Below are 15,935 nucleotides of genomic sequence, written 5' to 3'. Positions count from 1 at the left end.
GCCGGCTCGCGAGCCACATGCGGCTTTTTGGCCTCTTGAGTGTGGCTCTTCCACAAAATACCACATGTGGGCCCGCACGTACAGTGCGATTGAAACTTCACGGCCCATGCGCAGAAGTCGGTATTTTGTGGAAGAGCCGCACTGAAGGGGCCAAAGAGCCGCATGTGGCTTATGAGCCGCGGTTTGCCGAGCCGCAGTTTGCCAACCACTGTCTAAGCTGAGCCCAGCTGGCGTGGCTCAGTGGTTGAGCGTTGACCTATGAACCAGGAAGTCACAGTTCAATTACCAGTCAGGGCACAGGTCCGGGTTGCAGGATCGATCCCCAGTAGGGGGCATGCAGGAGGCAGCCGATCAATGATTCTCTCTCATCATTGATGTTTCTATCTCACTTTCCCTCTCCTTTCCTCCCTGAAATCAATAAAAATATATTTTAAAAAAATAGAGAGACTAAACTGACATCTTTCTCCCTATTCCAGCGCTTCCCAAATTCACACATCTGCATTCCTCCCTTAGGAGTTTTTTGCCATGTCTACATTCCACGTGTTCTATTAACACTTTTCTTTAAATCAACTAAGCATTCCTATTTAAAACAATGCATTTAAAAAAACAAATACCTTATGACACTACCATAAAGGGAAAGCCAGTAATAATTGCCATAAATAGTCATGGAAGAATAATTGCTGTGAAAACAAAATTATGCAGTTCTGCCTGGATGTCATTGCCTTCTGCCATGTTAGCAGCCTGCCAGTCAAAGAGGCTTTTCCTGGGCTCAGGATGAACAGAGGGAACCACTCTGTCCCTGCGGGAGTCCATGTAACCCTGGATCTGTCCTGTAAGTCCTGCCTCTAGGAAAATACAGCCCAAAAGCCTCCAAACATCACCCTCCTCGACAAAGCCAGACGCGTCTCTCCTGTGCCTCTGGCTTCTCTCCCTCACGGCCCGGAGCGTTTTCCCTTCCTTCTCCCTGTGCTGCTCAGATCCTTCCACTGGGGGCCAGGATGAAGCAGGAACAAGCGGGGAGATGAATCCACAGAGGAGTCTGAAACGACCACCCCCCCCCTCCTTGTACGACTTCCGGTAATGCCACCCCAAGTCCCATTATCCAAATAGCCCATTATCGTGTGACCAAAGCTGGGTTTGCGCAAATGGACATGCCTGAGAACAAAGCCACGTAAGAGGGACTCAGTAGATGGAATGAGTCAGCATCGATGACAAGAATGAGCAGGGATTTTGGCATAAGGAAAATAACATGCTGGATGGGAATGCAAGCTGCTGTTCCTGTAGGCTGAATTCAGTTTATAGAAATATATTTCCTTGGGCCTGAATAACACTTAAATCTTCATTTCATTCGCTGTTCCCATGGGCACATTGTGAGATTTCACCTAAAAGTCTGAATTTCCAGTTTTCTTTTTTTTCTCTTAAAATCAGAACTGGCTGACCAGGGCCCACAGCAACCACTCCCCCGAGTCAAGTAATAACTGCCCCTTTAGATTTTATTCATTCATTCATTCAAGTCATTCAAATTCCAAATATTATTACATGTTGATTTAATTACCAAAAAGGTCTCATAAACAGACATTAGGCTTTGTATACATGGACCCTTCACTCAGTAATCTTACCTACTTGGCCCCTTTAAGCACCCGAGTTTGCCGCCTCTGCTCTGGGTGCCAGTCTGACAGGGTTCTCCTGAGGGTTCTGACCCCAGTGAATTTTTATCCTGCCCAGTTGGAACCCCAACCCCTGAGAGCTCAACAGGCTCAGAAGCTGCCCCTGTCCTATGGCCTGTCGGCCGAGGAGTGCCTGCCCCGGGGCCCTCTTCTGGCCTGCAGCCAGGGAAGACCTCTTCCGTTTGGTTCCTGCAGCTGGTACCTTTGCCAGCTTGCCGGATGGGCCCTGCACGCCTTCTGCCCAGGGAGCCCAACCCAGCCCCACCCACTATGAACCGCAGGATCCTCACCTCCAGGTTGTCCAGGTAAGCTGCCACATTGTTCTTCAGCTCAGTCACACACAGCGACACCCAGTGGAACCTCTCTTCTAAGTCATCAAATTCCTTGTCTTCTGTCTGAGAGTCAAGTTATTCTTGTGAGAGCCACGAAAATCCACAAGGGGGCAGTGTGCACCATATCCCTGCATCCCCAAGTCTTCACTGGGGACCACCTTTCCTCAGATGTGCCCCAAAGCTGAGTGGGACAATTAGAGGCAGGGAGTGCAACTTAGTAGTTTTGTATTCAGACCACAGAATCAAATACATAAGCATATGAGTCCTGGTTCCTCTCTTTCCAAGCTGTGTGACCTTGGGCAAATGTTTTACCCTCTCTGAGCCTCTCATCTGCAAAATGGGAGCAGGGGGTGGGGGAGGGGAATAGGAACACCAACTTCATTGTGTGGACCAAGTAGTGCCTGGTTCACAGTAAGTACTTAATCAGCCTGAGCTGTTATTGGTAGCCATCAGGCAAAGCTGGGTCCGTGCCCAGACCCAGAGATTAGCTCTGCTATCTGTGTAAAGAGGTCCCAGAGAGAAAGTGGTACAAGGTGCGACGGAGAAAGCCCTCCCCAGGCTCCACAGAATCAAGTGGGATGCCAACTACGCCTGTGCCCACTGGAAACCGCTTCCCCACCCTGAGCCTCTGCTTCCTCATCTCCGAAGGCAGTCTAAGCACCCTGGCCCACCCCTGCACAGTCTTGCTTGTCCCTTGAGATGTGACCCTTCCTCCTGCCCATGCTCACCCTCAACACGAGCCCCGCCTCCTGCTTCAGCAGCTGGCTCAGCCGGGTGGTCTTCTTGGAGAGGGTGTGCGTGTTGATGCGGGCCAGTCGCTCCCGGAGGGTGAGCTGCTCCACTTTGGTGTACTTGGAAGCTGCACCGACAGAGAGGGAGGGCGTGGGGACAGAAGCTGACCCAGGAGAGCCAGCATCCAGCACAGCTGGCTAGGCACCTGACCGTGCCCTCTTCTCAACGTCAGGGTCACCCTGATGAGAGGGGTGGTGAGTCAGGGAGCACAGGCACAGGGCTGGGCCCTCACTCCGAGGGGTGAGCCCCGGCTGAACAGCCTGCTTGACTTGGATAAGTCGCCCCTCTCAGGTCTCCGTTTCCTCATCTGTAAATGAGGGCAGCTCCTGGGATTGCTGGGAGGATCACCTAAGATGACAGGTCCAGATCTACTTTCTAAAGAACCCAAGTGAGAGGTGATTTGCCTGAGGTCCCTCAGTCACTGTTAGCCGGGCCAGACTGGGCTCAGAACTTCCTACTGAGTGCCTGACCCCAAGCCTGAGTTTTAAACCTGGCTCTGTCCCTTATCAGCTCTGTGACCTGGAGCAAATGACTAACGCTTCCAGTTTACCCAACTGTGAAATAGGATTGGCAGTGCCAGCCCCAGAGGATCAAACAAGATAGTAAATGAAAAACACGTCCTAGTTAGCTCTTAGTAATAAACATTAGCTAAATTATCGTTATTATACTGTCTCGGTTGTGCAAATCAGTTTCTCTCTCCTTTGGACATTGCTTTATCCCCCCCCCAAACCTTTCTGTTTTAACAATCTGAGAGGCAGGATCCCCACTTATCCCCCTTCCCTGCCTAGGTATATACACAGCCCTTTGCCTCCCCGCCCTCCTCACCACCATCCCCTCCCCCTGCCATCATTTCTCCTCCACAGTATAGCAGCCATGTGGTTTGGATGGAACTGCTCCCACTTTAGTTCAAGGGGTGGGTACTAAGTGCTATAAACCAATCCATATAATCCCATCCCCCTCGTGACAGTGATTGGTTCAAAGAACTAAGCCAATCAACTCATGGCATTCCCCTAACCATAGTGATTGGTTCAGGGTGAGCACATGACCCAAGTGGGTCCTATCAGAGTGAAGCTCCAGTTTAATTTTCATGGCTAAGAGGAAAAAGGCCCTGTCTTATCTTGGGGGGTGTGGTATGCAGATGTGTGTCTTGGAATAGCAACAGCCATGTAGTACTATGAGCGAGGCTACCTGAAGATGAAGGTGGCACACAGTAAAGAACAGAGACAAGAGAATTATAGGGAAACTGACCCAGCAACCTGATCAAACCCTACCCAAGGCCACCTACCTCTGGACTTGTGGTTACATGAGCTACTACCTGCCCTTCATTGGTGAAGCCAATCTGATATGAGCTTTTTATAACTGGAAGTGTGCTCACTGATGTATCCTCTAAATTACCCAAGTCCTTACCCACTTCCTTGCGCCTCTTGTACTCATTGATGTTGGTGTTCACGTCCTGGAGGGCAGAGGTAGCCCTCTGGAGGACAGAATAGGCACTGGCATCGGGAAGTGTGTTCTCCAGAATTTTCTGCAGCAGCAGTGGGTACTTGGTAATCCTCTGCAGAGGGATGACCAGTAAGAAACTGAGGCCCGAGGGTCCAGCTTGTGGCCTGAGGGAGAAGGCTCGTATTAGGTAGGAAAAGGCCACCCTTGGGGGCACCAGGGGGCCTGCCATTGAACTCACTGAGTGATCTTAGGCAAGTCACCTCCTGCTGTGGCTCAGTTTCCTCATCTGTCATGTGTGAGGTCTAGAAGTTAGATGGAAGCTGCTAGTTCTCATTTTACCCGCTTTATGGACCTTGGTTCCCCATCTGTACCAAACCCAATGATCAGTTTTATGCCCTCAGCTTATTCATTCACCCAACAGCAAACACAGAAGACCGCTCCCTCTTTACCGAAACACTCTCTTTATTTGGCCTCAGAGACTCCCTCTGTCCGTCTCCTACTCCACAGACCGCTCTCTTGGCCAATTCTGCTGGCCTCTCTCCAATGCTGGGTGCTCGGGGCTTCCTCTCCTCCCTCTCCTCCCACTCTCTTACTGACTTCATTTAGTCCTATGGCTTTAAACACATCCAAAGCTCAGATCTTCATTTTTCTACTTCTGTCCGGAGTTCCAGACGCCCATGGCCTATTTAATATCTCACTTGGACATGTCCCCAGCACAACTCTCTATATTGGGCATCCACATGATATTTCAGTTAATAAAATGGTTCTGCTACTTCACAACAGAAAAGCTTTTCAAATTATGGGAGCTTAATGTTTGGAGATCCATTTGAAGTATTTAGTATGTAAGGGAAAAAGTCATAACACCTGTATCTTCCTTTAAATCGTTTAGCATAAAAATAGATGAAGCAAACAGCAAAAGATTAACGCTGGTTCATTTCAGGTAGTGAGTGTGTGAGTGTTCGTTACATTCTTCTCTCTTTCTATATGTTGGACATTTGTCATCAAAAAAGTAAAAAATAAAGCGCAGGAGCTAATAGTGTCAAGGTCCCTTCTAGAGCCCTGGTTCATGACTGGGACATCTAGGTTATCTCCAACAGTCCTTCCTTGACCATGACCCGTAGCCTCAGCCCTGGCTTTTGAGAAACCCCAGAGGTTTCCAAACTTCAATGTCCAAGCACGCCTCCTCCATGAAGACTCACAAGTGCTGCTCATGACCGCTCTCCGGCCCCCACTCTCTATGAGATCCTAGCCTCTTGCTCTTTCTCCTAAGGAAAAAGCTCCAGACTAAATGGCCAGGAAAGATCAGCCATGAGGCTAAAAATAGGCAGGGAGTGGGCAGGCAGGGCTAGGATCAAACCTTCAGGACACACCTACGCTGACCATCTGCCCTCACCAAAGGTTTCCTAATGCTTGGCTGACCATGGGCAAGGGAGGTGGAAGCAATTGCCAGATTTTGGCAAAATCTGTCCTCTGGGCTTACTTTCCACAGGAAAGGGCCAACTGCTCATGGGGACAACTGTCACCTCACGAACCAGAGGCAGGGGGTCTTCAAAGAGAAGATCAGATCTCTTCTCCGCAATTATCAAGTAGCCCTGTCACTGCAGAGTAACAGCAGCCTCTTACCTGTACGGCCTTTCTAAGGTAATTGGGAGAAAAATTTGTATGCAGCCTTTCAGATAGGCAACAAAAATGACAAGATAATACCCAGAACTAGGGGAATGGGAGGAAACAGACCCTCTTGGTGGGAGTATCAATTGGTGATATCTCTTTGGATAGCAGTTTGGCAGTATGTGAAATGTACAAACCCTTTGTTCCATCAGTCCTACTCTAGTAATCTACCCACATAAATATCAACTCAGGTGAGCAAGGTAGAAGTTATTCAGCAACTATATTTATGACAGTAAAAATTTGGTAACAACCCAAATATCTACCAACAGGACAATGGTTAAATAAACCATAAAATAAACCATAAACCTGCCCTGCAAAAGAACTCTATGCAGCTATTAAATATATGTATATATATATGTATATATATATATATATATGAATTTGCTTATATATGCATAAAGGAATTATGCAAAGACTCATTAGAATTTTTTAAGTGGTTACCTTAACCCTGGGGATTGGAGTTGTAATTGAACGGATAAAGGAGTAAGGTTGGGAAGATCGTTTTTATTGTATAAAATTAGATGTTTTAAAGATTTTTGAACCATGTAACTATGTTACCCATTCAAAATTTCAATTTAAAAATTTGTTCTCTACATATCTCTACCTGGAGCTTCCACCCACTGGTGCCAGCTCTGGCTGTGATGCCACCCGGGGCAGTTCTGAGCCTTTTCCATGGGGCAGAACTTCAGCCATCTGTAGAGAGGCCTCCCCAGGTGTCACACACCTGCCTCCTAACACTGTTGCTGACAGCATGTGGTTCCCCCAACCTCACTGCCCTTCCTATGCTAGTCATCAAAGCTGTCCACCAAGTGTCTCTGCCTCTCCACTCCTAGACACGTGTGCAGGATAGCACATCCTGGCCTCCTGGTAGTTGGATGAGGCCATGGGAATAGTTCTGGCCCATGAATTATGAGAAGCGATGGATATCTTGCCACAATTGGTGACCAAATTCTGACCATTGGCTACCGTCAGCTTGGATCCCAGAGTGAGGATAGTGCAAAGAGCCCCAAGTCACTCTGCAAGGAGGAAAAGGAAGGTATAAACCTTTGTGGTCTGAAGCCACTGAGAGCTGGGAGTTGTTTGTTTCTGTAGCATAGCCTAGCATAGCCCTTGCTGCGTCACTCCTGAAGCTGTGTGAGCAGCATCAAATGGAGGTGAGACCTCAACGGTCCCTGACCTTGGGGGTCCATGGACCAGGAGCAAATTCTCACTGGTCATTCTACTCACACCACTGCCTCAATGATGGCCTGGATCTCCTGCTGCAGCTCTGGCTCCCTTCGGTACGACTCCACCAGCAGCAAGGCCTGGTCATAGTTGGCACAGTAGACCTTATAGACTCGCTCCAATTCCTCTTGGAATTCCAGGAATAAGTTACCTGACAGTGGAAAAGCAACAAGGAGTTCACAAAGGCATGTCTGTATGGCGCCTCGGTTGGGACAGGGAGGTAGTGAGGAAGACAACTGCCAGCTTAATCCACTTTCTCGCCTTGGGCAAGTTACCTCATCTTCCTGAGTTTCCATTTGTTTCATTTTATTCCCATCCTTTTGCCAGAAGGAGTGGGTGACAGAATGATGCAGAGCTCAGGCTAATGCACTATGAGCACTTAATAAATGGTAGCTATAATTAGAGCAATAGTATTGATAAGGCTCATATTTGTACAGCGCTTTACAGTTGACAAAATGTGTTCATGTTATGTCTTTACAGTGACTGTGTGTGCCAAGTACAACCACTAACCCTGTAAGCATGCTATGCAGCACAAACATGCTATAGCACAGCCCAGAAAGTGACAGGCATGGATGGGTTTCAGGCTCGGGGAGAACTAGGGCCAGATTTCCAGTCAACCCTTCCCCAGTTGTGCAACCTGGGGCAAGCCTCCATTTTCCCATCTATAGATTGGAATAGAAATAGTACTCATGCTCTGGCTGGGTAACTCAGTCGATTAGAGCTTGTCCTAATACGCCAAGGTTGTGGGTTCCATCCCCAGTCAGGGCACATGTAGGAATCAACCAATGAATGCATGAATAAGTGGAGTGGCAAATCACTGTTTCTCTCTCTCTCTCTCTCTCTCTCTCTCTCTCTCTCTCTCATTTTTCCCCTCTCTCTTTCTTTCCCCAAACATACCCTTCCTCTCTCTAAAATCAATGATTTTTTTAATTTAAAAATAGTACTCAACTCCAAGTTGTTGTTTTTTTTATGAGGATTAAATGAAATAATGCATTAAAGCATTTTACACAAATTTCATTCACCAAATATTTACCAACTGCTTATTTATTGACTATATGCCCGGCACTATTCTAAGCTCTGCGAATGAAACAAAGCCCCTGCCTCATGGGGCTTATATTCTAGAAGAAGACAGATAGTAAGTAAATATCGTACATATGCCAGGTAATGATGAGTGCCATGAACCAAGACAAAGCCAGAAAGAGCCTTGGAGAATGGTGGGAAGGCTATCTAGGGAAGGCTCCTGTGAAGGCTTTTTACCAGAGATCTCCACTAAGAGATAACTTGGGTGTAGCCATGAGAACCAGGGAGCTCCCACATTCTCCCCAACGTGGATGCTTCCACAGGAATGTGACTGATGCCAAAGGAACTGTATCCTATCAGTGTGGCCAGGGACAGGGGCGTGCCAGTAACTGAGGGGCAGAGGAAGACAAACTCTCAGAGAGCAGGACTGTCCAAAGTGGCAGGGATGGCCAGGACACCAAAGTAAAGACTTATTTCCTCTCCTCTTGTCTTTCTCCAGTTACAGATTGTAAAGGAGTAACAGCAACAAAGAAGTTACTCCCAGTGTCAAAGGGAGTAGCTGGGATTAGTGAAAAAGAAGAGCAAGGGAGGCAGGATAGTCAAGAGCTAGGGTTCTAGAGTCCGAAAGAGCTGGGTTCAAATCCTCACTCTCCCTGGTCAAGCTGTGTGGCCCCGGGAAAGTTAGTTCATCTCTCCGAGCCTTGGGTTTTTCTTAGTAAAACAGGGATAATAATCATCAATAAGTAATGGTGTCATGAGAATGAAAAGGGCTACTACATGTTAAGTACTTGTACTCTCCCTGTTGTAAAGTGGTGGGTTGGACTAGATATTATTGGAGGGTCCTGCCATCTCTGACATGCTAGGTCCCCAGAGTCCCAAACCCAGACTCCCATTGAGCTGCATTTCCCTGGAACTCTGGACACAGTTCAGTAATGACCCCACGCTGAGGACAGCTCCACAGGAATCTAAGGCTGACAGCTGCCCTGTCTTTTGCTTACCAATTAGCTGCACTTGTTTCTCTTCCATGGCGTCTGTCTCCTGCAGATCATGAAGAAATCTGCTGTTCACCTTGATGATGTCATCGATGTTTGAGAACAAGACATCCAGATCTCCCTGTGGCAGCTGGGAGGAACAAAGAAGCCATGGGAGGTTGCTGGGAGGTCAGTGGCGTGACTTGATTTGTAGACTCTGGGGAACAGTCCAGAACATTCATGCCCCCAGGGGCCCATCACTCTTGGGAAGATTGCCCCAGTGGAATGTTTGCAAGGACTTTGAAATTTTATAAATTAGGTTATTTCCATTATTTACAATGGAAAGCTAAGCTGGGGTTTTACCCTAAGTCTGCTGCCAACTATCATTTTTCTTCCCTCAGTTTCCCCATCTGTCATAAAAGGATGGAAAGTTGGATTTCTTTCCAGCTCTGATATACATGACATCTTCCATCGTGACCTTGAGATGTATTCTGAACTCCAGCCCCTATTAACTAGGCTATTAAACTGTTAAAAAGGATGCGGGGCCCTGGCCAAATTGGCTCAATGGTTGGAGCATCGACTCTCGGACCAAACGGTCTCAGATTCAATTCCCAGTGGGGCATGTGCGGGGAGGCAACCAATCGATGTTGGTCTCTCTCTCACTTCAATGTTTCTCTCCCACTCCTCTCTCCTTCCACTCTCGGAAAATCAGTGAAAAAAATATCCTTAGGTGAGGATTAAGAAAAAGAAAGGATGCTGGACAGCTATAGGGTCTCCCAAAACTATGTATACTCACTTTGAATAATTATAAAGGCAGTGTTTATTAAAATACATTTCATTTTAAAAATTGAGCTCTCAGCTATTAAAGTGTGTATACATTTTGGGGGGATATCCTGTATTTATGTGCAGGGACATACACAGGAGATAGATATGTAGAAAGTAATGTCCTGGATGCATGACCAAGTGGGAAAAATGAACTATAGAAAAATACCTAGAGTATGATCTTATTTTTGTTAAAATAAGTAACAATCTATTCTTGTCTGTTTAATGCCTACAGAAAAAAATCTTAATTTCTGGAGAGTAAAATATGAGAGAATTTTCACCTTCTACATTACCTACTTTGGTATTTTATTCATTTAAGAAACACTAATTGCCAAGACCGGTTTGGCTCAGTGGATAGAGCGTCGGCCTGCGGACTGAAAGGTCCCAGGTTCGATTCCGATCAGGGGCATGTATCTGGGTTGCGGGCACATCCCCAGTAGGAGATGTGCAGGAGGCAGCTGATCAATGTTTCTCTCTCATCGATGTTTCTAACTCTCTATCTCTCTCCCTTCCTCTCTGTAAAAAATCAATAAAAAAAAAAAAAGAAACACTAATTGTAGCCCATTATACATATGTCAAGAACTGGGATACATTGCCCTAGTTCAGTGGTCGGCAAACTCATTAGTCAACAGAGCCAAATGTCAACAGTACAACGATTGAAATTTCTTTTGAGAGCCAAATTTTTTAAACTTAAACTATATAGGTAGGTACATTGTTATTAACTTAATTAGGGTACTCCTAAGGCTTAGGAAGAGCCACACTCAAGGAGCCAAAGAGCCGCATGTGGCTCGCGAGCCACAGTTTGCCGACCACGGCCCTCGTTGGTTTGGCTCAGTGGATAGAGCGTCGGCCTACGGACTGAAGGATCCCAGATTCGATTCCGGTCAAGGGCACATGCCCCATTGTGGGCTCTATCCCCAGTAGAGGGGTACGGGAGGCAGCCAATCAATGATTCTCTCTCATCATTGATGTTTCTATCTCTCTCTCCCTCTCCCTTCCTTCTCTGAAATCAATAAAAATATTTTTAAAAAAGAACTGGGATATATTGAACTAAATGGTCTTTGTTCTCAAGGAGCTTACATGTTAGGGAATTCTTGAAGTTATACAGAGAAAACTTGTATCATTTCTGCAATCAGGGAGAAAAAAAGACATAAAAATGAGTACTAAAATAGAAAGCTATCATAGTAATAACCTCTCCCTCCCACCATCCCCCAAATGAGACAATGAGAATGTAGGTCAGTTTAAGCATCTGCTCTAAGCTTGATAAAGGGCTATTTTACCCATCAGCTCACTTAATCCCTGAGTTGATTACCCCTCTCCCCATCCAGCAGGTGAACACGCGAAGGCTCCAGGCCTTGCTGAAGGTTACATGGCCAATAAATGGAAGTACAGGGCTTACATCCAGGTGACTTCACATCCACCATGACTTTCCGTCCATCAAGCCTGTTCCAGGAGCCAATGTGAGAACCTAGGACCCATTTTGCCCCTAGAAAGACAGGCTGTGTGCGGCTCCGCCCAGGTACCTGCTTCAGGCGGCTCCTGATGTCCAAGGCGCAGAGCCGGAGCATGTGCAAGTAGGAGACCTCGGTGTCAATGAGCTCCCTGATGGCCAGCCTCTGATGGAGCGACCACCTGTCCTCAGAGACCCGACTTTCTCCATCCGGACTCTCTGTCCTGGAGGATGGCTCATCGGCCCCACGATCGGCCATGCCAGCAGGTTCTGGGGAAGACAAGCACATGCCAACTCATTTCCAAGAGCTCTACTGGGACATACTGTCTCTAATCCAAAGGTAGCTATTCACCCAGCAGCCAGAAAACATCTTTAGCTGCATACAGAGTCCAGATGAACCGTGTATGAGCATTTGTGGGTGGGATCTGAACAACCTTAAGGGATAGAACACAACTCAGGAAATTGTTGACATTTTAAATTCATAGCCCAGGACAATGTGCTTGTCTGGCTTTTCTTCTATTTTTGCCCCAACTCTTGACCCAGATTTCTGTATCTGGTTCAGCTGAGTCAGTCTCTCTCTCTCTCTCCCCCCCCCCCACCCCGCCCTTTTGTCTCTATCCTCCACCCATACCCCCAGTGGTTCTCTCTTCTCTCTGACCTCTGTCTTCCCCTTTCAGGCCATACTACATGTCATCTGGGCTGTTTCCATGGCCTCCAAGATCAACTTCCTAAATCCAAACCCCTCTCCCACCTGCTGCCACCCACACTCGTTCATCCTGGACATGGTTCCAGTTTAAATTTCCTGAAAGCAAGCTTGTGACTACAGTAGTCCCTGCTGTGAGATGCCCCCTGTGGCTCAGGGTTCCGTGCGAACCTCATTTTCCCCTTCCTGGACCACTCCAGCGAAGTTACATGCATTTCTCCATATCTGCATGGTCACTTCTGGCCTCTGCTTTTGCACCTGCTGGGCGCCCTCCTGTGTCTCTATCCTCCAACACTCATCTTCTTTGAGGCCTTTCCTGAACTTCCCAGCCAGAAGTACCTTCTTTATCTCAAAGTTTAAAAAATACAAATGGCAACTGACAAGATGGCCTGACAATCCTCCCTACCACAAAACATCAAAATGCTAGATCAGCTATAACAAGCTCCCTTATCGCTGTATGGCAGGGCTTAGAGAGTAAAGGAAATCAGCAGGGCCCCCACACAGAGGGAACTGAAAACCAGAGCAGGAGCAGCTGAGCTGTGCAGCTGTCCCAGGGGCTGGAGTGGGCAGGGCAAAGGGCATTGCCGAGCTCAGTGAACCAGGGACTCGGGCAGTAGTGCCCAGGCAGGATCAGGAGATAGTCTCCTTCACAGAACTGGGGTCCCCAAGGACTCCGGTGAAATGGTGGATCTGAAAAAACAACAACCATCCCCCCACCCACACAGGCCCTTCCTGTAGTATTGCTCTGGGATTCATTCCTAGAGGCCCACTCTGTGGCCTGCTCCTCCAGCTCCTCACTAATTTGGTAAACACGTAATGCCCTCCGGGAAACCCCTTTCTGCTTAAAAATAGAATGGTTTGTGTTCTCTCCAACTAAACCCTGATTAATACAGGTAAGAACAGGTAATACACAAGAGAAAAAATGTAAATGGCTAATACACAGCTGAAAATATACTCAATTCACTAATAACTAGACAAATATGAATAATTAAAACCATAACAAGATACCATTTCACTCCCATCAGATTGGCAAAATATAAAAATAAAATGTTGGTGAGACAGTAGATGGAAAAATTGGTTGAAGGGTACATGGAACCTCTGTATTATTTCTTACATCAACATATGTGTCTATAAGTATCCCAAAATTAAAAGTTTTTTTAAAAAGCCTCAGATACCACTAAATTCCCTTTGACACTCTCCCTAATCCCATTCCTCTGTCACCTTTTCCAGAAGTTACTACTATCCTGAATTTTTACAAAAAAATTAATGCCTGTGCTGCACATGTATATATCACTAAACAATAAGTAACATTGTTTTACATATTTAAAACTCTGAAAAATAGTATCATACTCTCTGTACCCTTCTGGGACTTGGTTTTTGTTTTTTCCCTCATTGCAGTGTTTATGAGAATGTCCATGTTGATACATGGATACAGTATTCATGAATTCATTTTCACTATTGTTCAGAATTCCATTACATGGCTATACCACAAGTTATTTATCCACTCCCCTGGGCACATTAAAGTTGTTTCTAATTTTCTGTTATTATCAACATTGCTACCATTTCTTGTATCTTCTTTGTTTAACTCTGGAGAAGTTTCTTGAAGGCAAGGTATATCCAGGAGTGGAACTCCTTGGCCTGACAGTGGTGAGAAGTCTCATATACTGAGGTGATAGTGTAAATTATTACAGTTACTCTAAAGAGAAAATTGGCACTATCCATAAAAGTTGAAAATGCACACACTGTAAGGGGTAGCAATACCTGTATCAGACAAAATAGACTTTTGTCCAGCACAGTTATGAAAACAGCCACAGGCATGTAAGGTACAGCTACAGGAATATAGTCAATAATATCATCATAACTTATGTATGGAGTCAGAGGGGTATTAGACTTATCAGAGTGATCACTTCAGAAGGTATATAAATGTCTAATCACTATTGTATACGTGAAGCTAATATAATATGTCAATTGTACTTGAAAAATAACACACTATTTTAAAAAGACAATATCACAACCAGAAAATTGACATTGATGGTCAAAATATAGTACAGTTCCATCACAAAGATCCTTAATGTTGCCTTTCACCCTTGGCTCCAGCTCCACGCCACCCTTTACCCCTGGCAATCAGGAATCTGTTCTCCATTTCTGCATTTCAAGAATGTATGTAATCATACAGTATGTATATATGAACCACACAATATGGAGCCTTTGGAACTGACTTTATTAAATCAGCACAATTCCCTGGAGATTCATGTAAGTTGTTGGGTGTATCAATAGTTCCTTTTTATTGCTGAGCATCTAAGATGTTTTATTTGTTTTATGCATCAGTAGCAGAAGTTTCTGTCCTGTGCCATAAACACTGACCCATGGACCAGATAATATGTAAAGTGAGTGTTTGGGGACAGCGAGGTTGCTCAGAAGGCAAAGGGCCTAGAAAGGTCCGGGAACACATCTGTCGCTGCACAGATCTATTCCAGCCCTTGAACACTGCCTGTGGTCTGCTGACCTGTCCCCTGGCCTGAAGCGCGGGCATTCACCATCCCATGCCCAGCTTCTCTAAAAGATCCCAATAGGATTTCAGGAGAACTACTCAGATCCCACTATTCATAACTGGTGCTAAATAAACAAAAAGCATACATAATACTTTATAGGGAACTTCTAAATATTAAAAATAGCATTAATTTGTAGTTAGGTTAATTGCAAGCTAGACCCTCAAGCAGGTCTGGCAAAAGGTCTCCATAGCAGCCCTGTTTTATAGACTTGCCTAGTCCAGACATTTTCTAGAAATGTTTTATTCGTTTTTGAAAACACTGAAAGTAGATCAGTGGTTTCCAGGCAGAAGGGATAGGGGCTTAAGGCAAGGTGGCTACTGGGTGCAGGGTTTCTTTTGGGGATGATAAAAATGTTCTAAATCTTTTGTGGTGATGGTGCACAACTCAGTGTCTATACTAATAGCCACTGATTTGTACACTTTAAATGGGTGAATTATAGGATGTGAATTATATTGCAATAAAGTTGTTACCAAAAAATTATTCTCTGCTGGCAAGGATACAGAGAAACTGGCTCTCTCATACATTGTTGGTGGGAATGTAAAATGGTACAGCCACCCTGGCTGGTGTGGCCAAGAACTAGAAACAACGAAATGTTTTTATAGATAAATGTAATAGGTGAATGGGTTTTTTTTTTAATGTGATATATCCAATATCACTGAATACCCAGAAGTAAAGTGAACTATTGATACACAGCAACGATGTGGGTGGCTCTTGAGGGTATCATGCTGCCTGAAACAAACCAGTTTGAAATGGCTACATATTGTGTGACTCCATACATATAATATACAAAATTACAGAGACTGAGAACAGCTTAGTGGCCATCTGGTTAGGGTTGAGGGTGAAGGGCAGGTAACTATTCTATTAAAAAACAGCACCAGAGTGGACTTTGTGATGATAGAACAAATCTATTCTCTTAACTGAGGTGGTGGTTACACAAATCTACACACGTGATAAAATGTCACAGAACCATCATACCCATATAGTACACCAATACCAATTTCCTGGTTTTGATAGTGTGCTATATTTAAGCTGTAACCATTGGAGGAAGCTGCTGAAGAGTACACAGAATCTCACTGTACCAGCCGTTCAACTTCCTGTCGATCTAAAACTGTTTCAAATAAATTAAAAATAAACAGAACCATATATAGCTTAAGTGATCCACTATCTTTGCAACATTCTCAGGACAAATGCAGCAGAAAAGCCCGGGAGAGCAGGCTGGGTGCCTTGTTCGTTTTCCTGGTGGCCTGGTAAGGAGGCATGCCTTAGAGAACACCCAGGGAAGTGTCTTTCC

At 45.6% G+C, this 15,935-nt stretch overlaps 1 protein-coding gene across 1 annotated transcript in view; it reads right to left on the bottom strand.

Annotated features, from left to right (window-relative positions):
- ARHGEF37 (Rho guanine nucleotide exchange factor 37) overlaps positions 1–15,935 on the bottom strand; it is a 37,340-nt gene that overhangs the window by 16,280 nt on the left and 5,125 nt on the right. Inside the window, exons 2-7 of the mRNA XM_006766230.2 lie at positions 11,463–11,659; positions 9,145–9,268; positions 7,130–7,277; positions 4,199–4,398; positions 2,728–2,858; positions 1,958–2,062 (exon numbers count right to left, since the gene is read on the bottom strand). Of these exons, the coding sequence (XP_006766293.1) occupies positions 1,958–2,062; positions 2,728–2,858; positions 4,199–4,398; positions 7,130–7,277; positions 9,145–9,268; positions 11,463–11,648 (894 nt within the window). The 5' untranslated portion in view covers positions 11,649–11,659. The remainder of the gene's footprint in view (positions 1–1,957; positions 2,063–2,727; positions 2,859–4,198; positions 4,399–7,129; positions 7,278–9,144; positions 9,269–11,462; positions 11,660–15,935) is intronic.

Source organism: Myotis davidii, unplaced genomic scaffold, assembly GCF_000327345.1.
Source record: "Myotis davidii unplaced genomic scaffold, ASM32734v1 scaffold18, whole genome shotgun sequence".
NCBI classification, from domain to species: Eukaryota; Metazoa; Chordata; class Mammalia; order Chiroptera; family Vespertilionidae; genus Myotis; species Myotis davidii.
The sequence above is the reverse complement of the archived record's forward strand: the minus strand, read 5'-3'. Positions and strand labels throughout refer to the sequence as shown.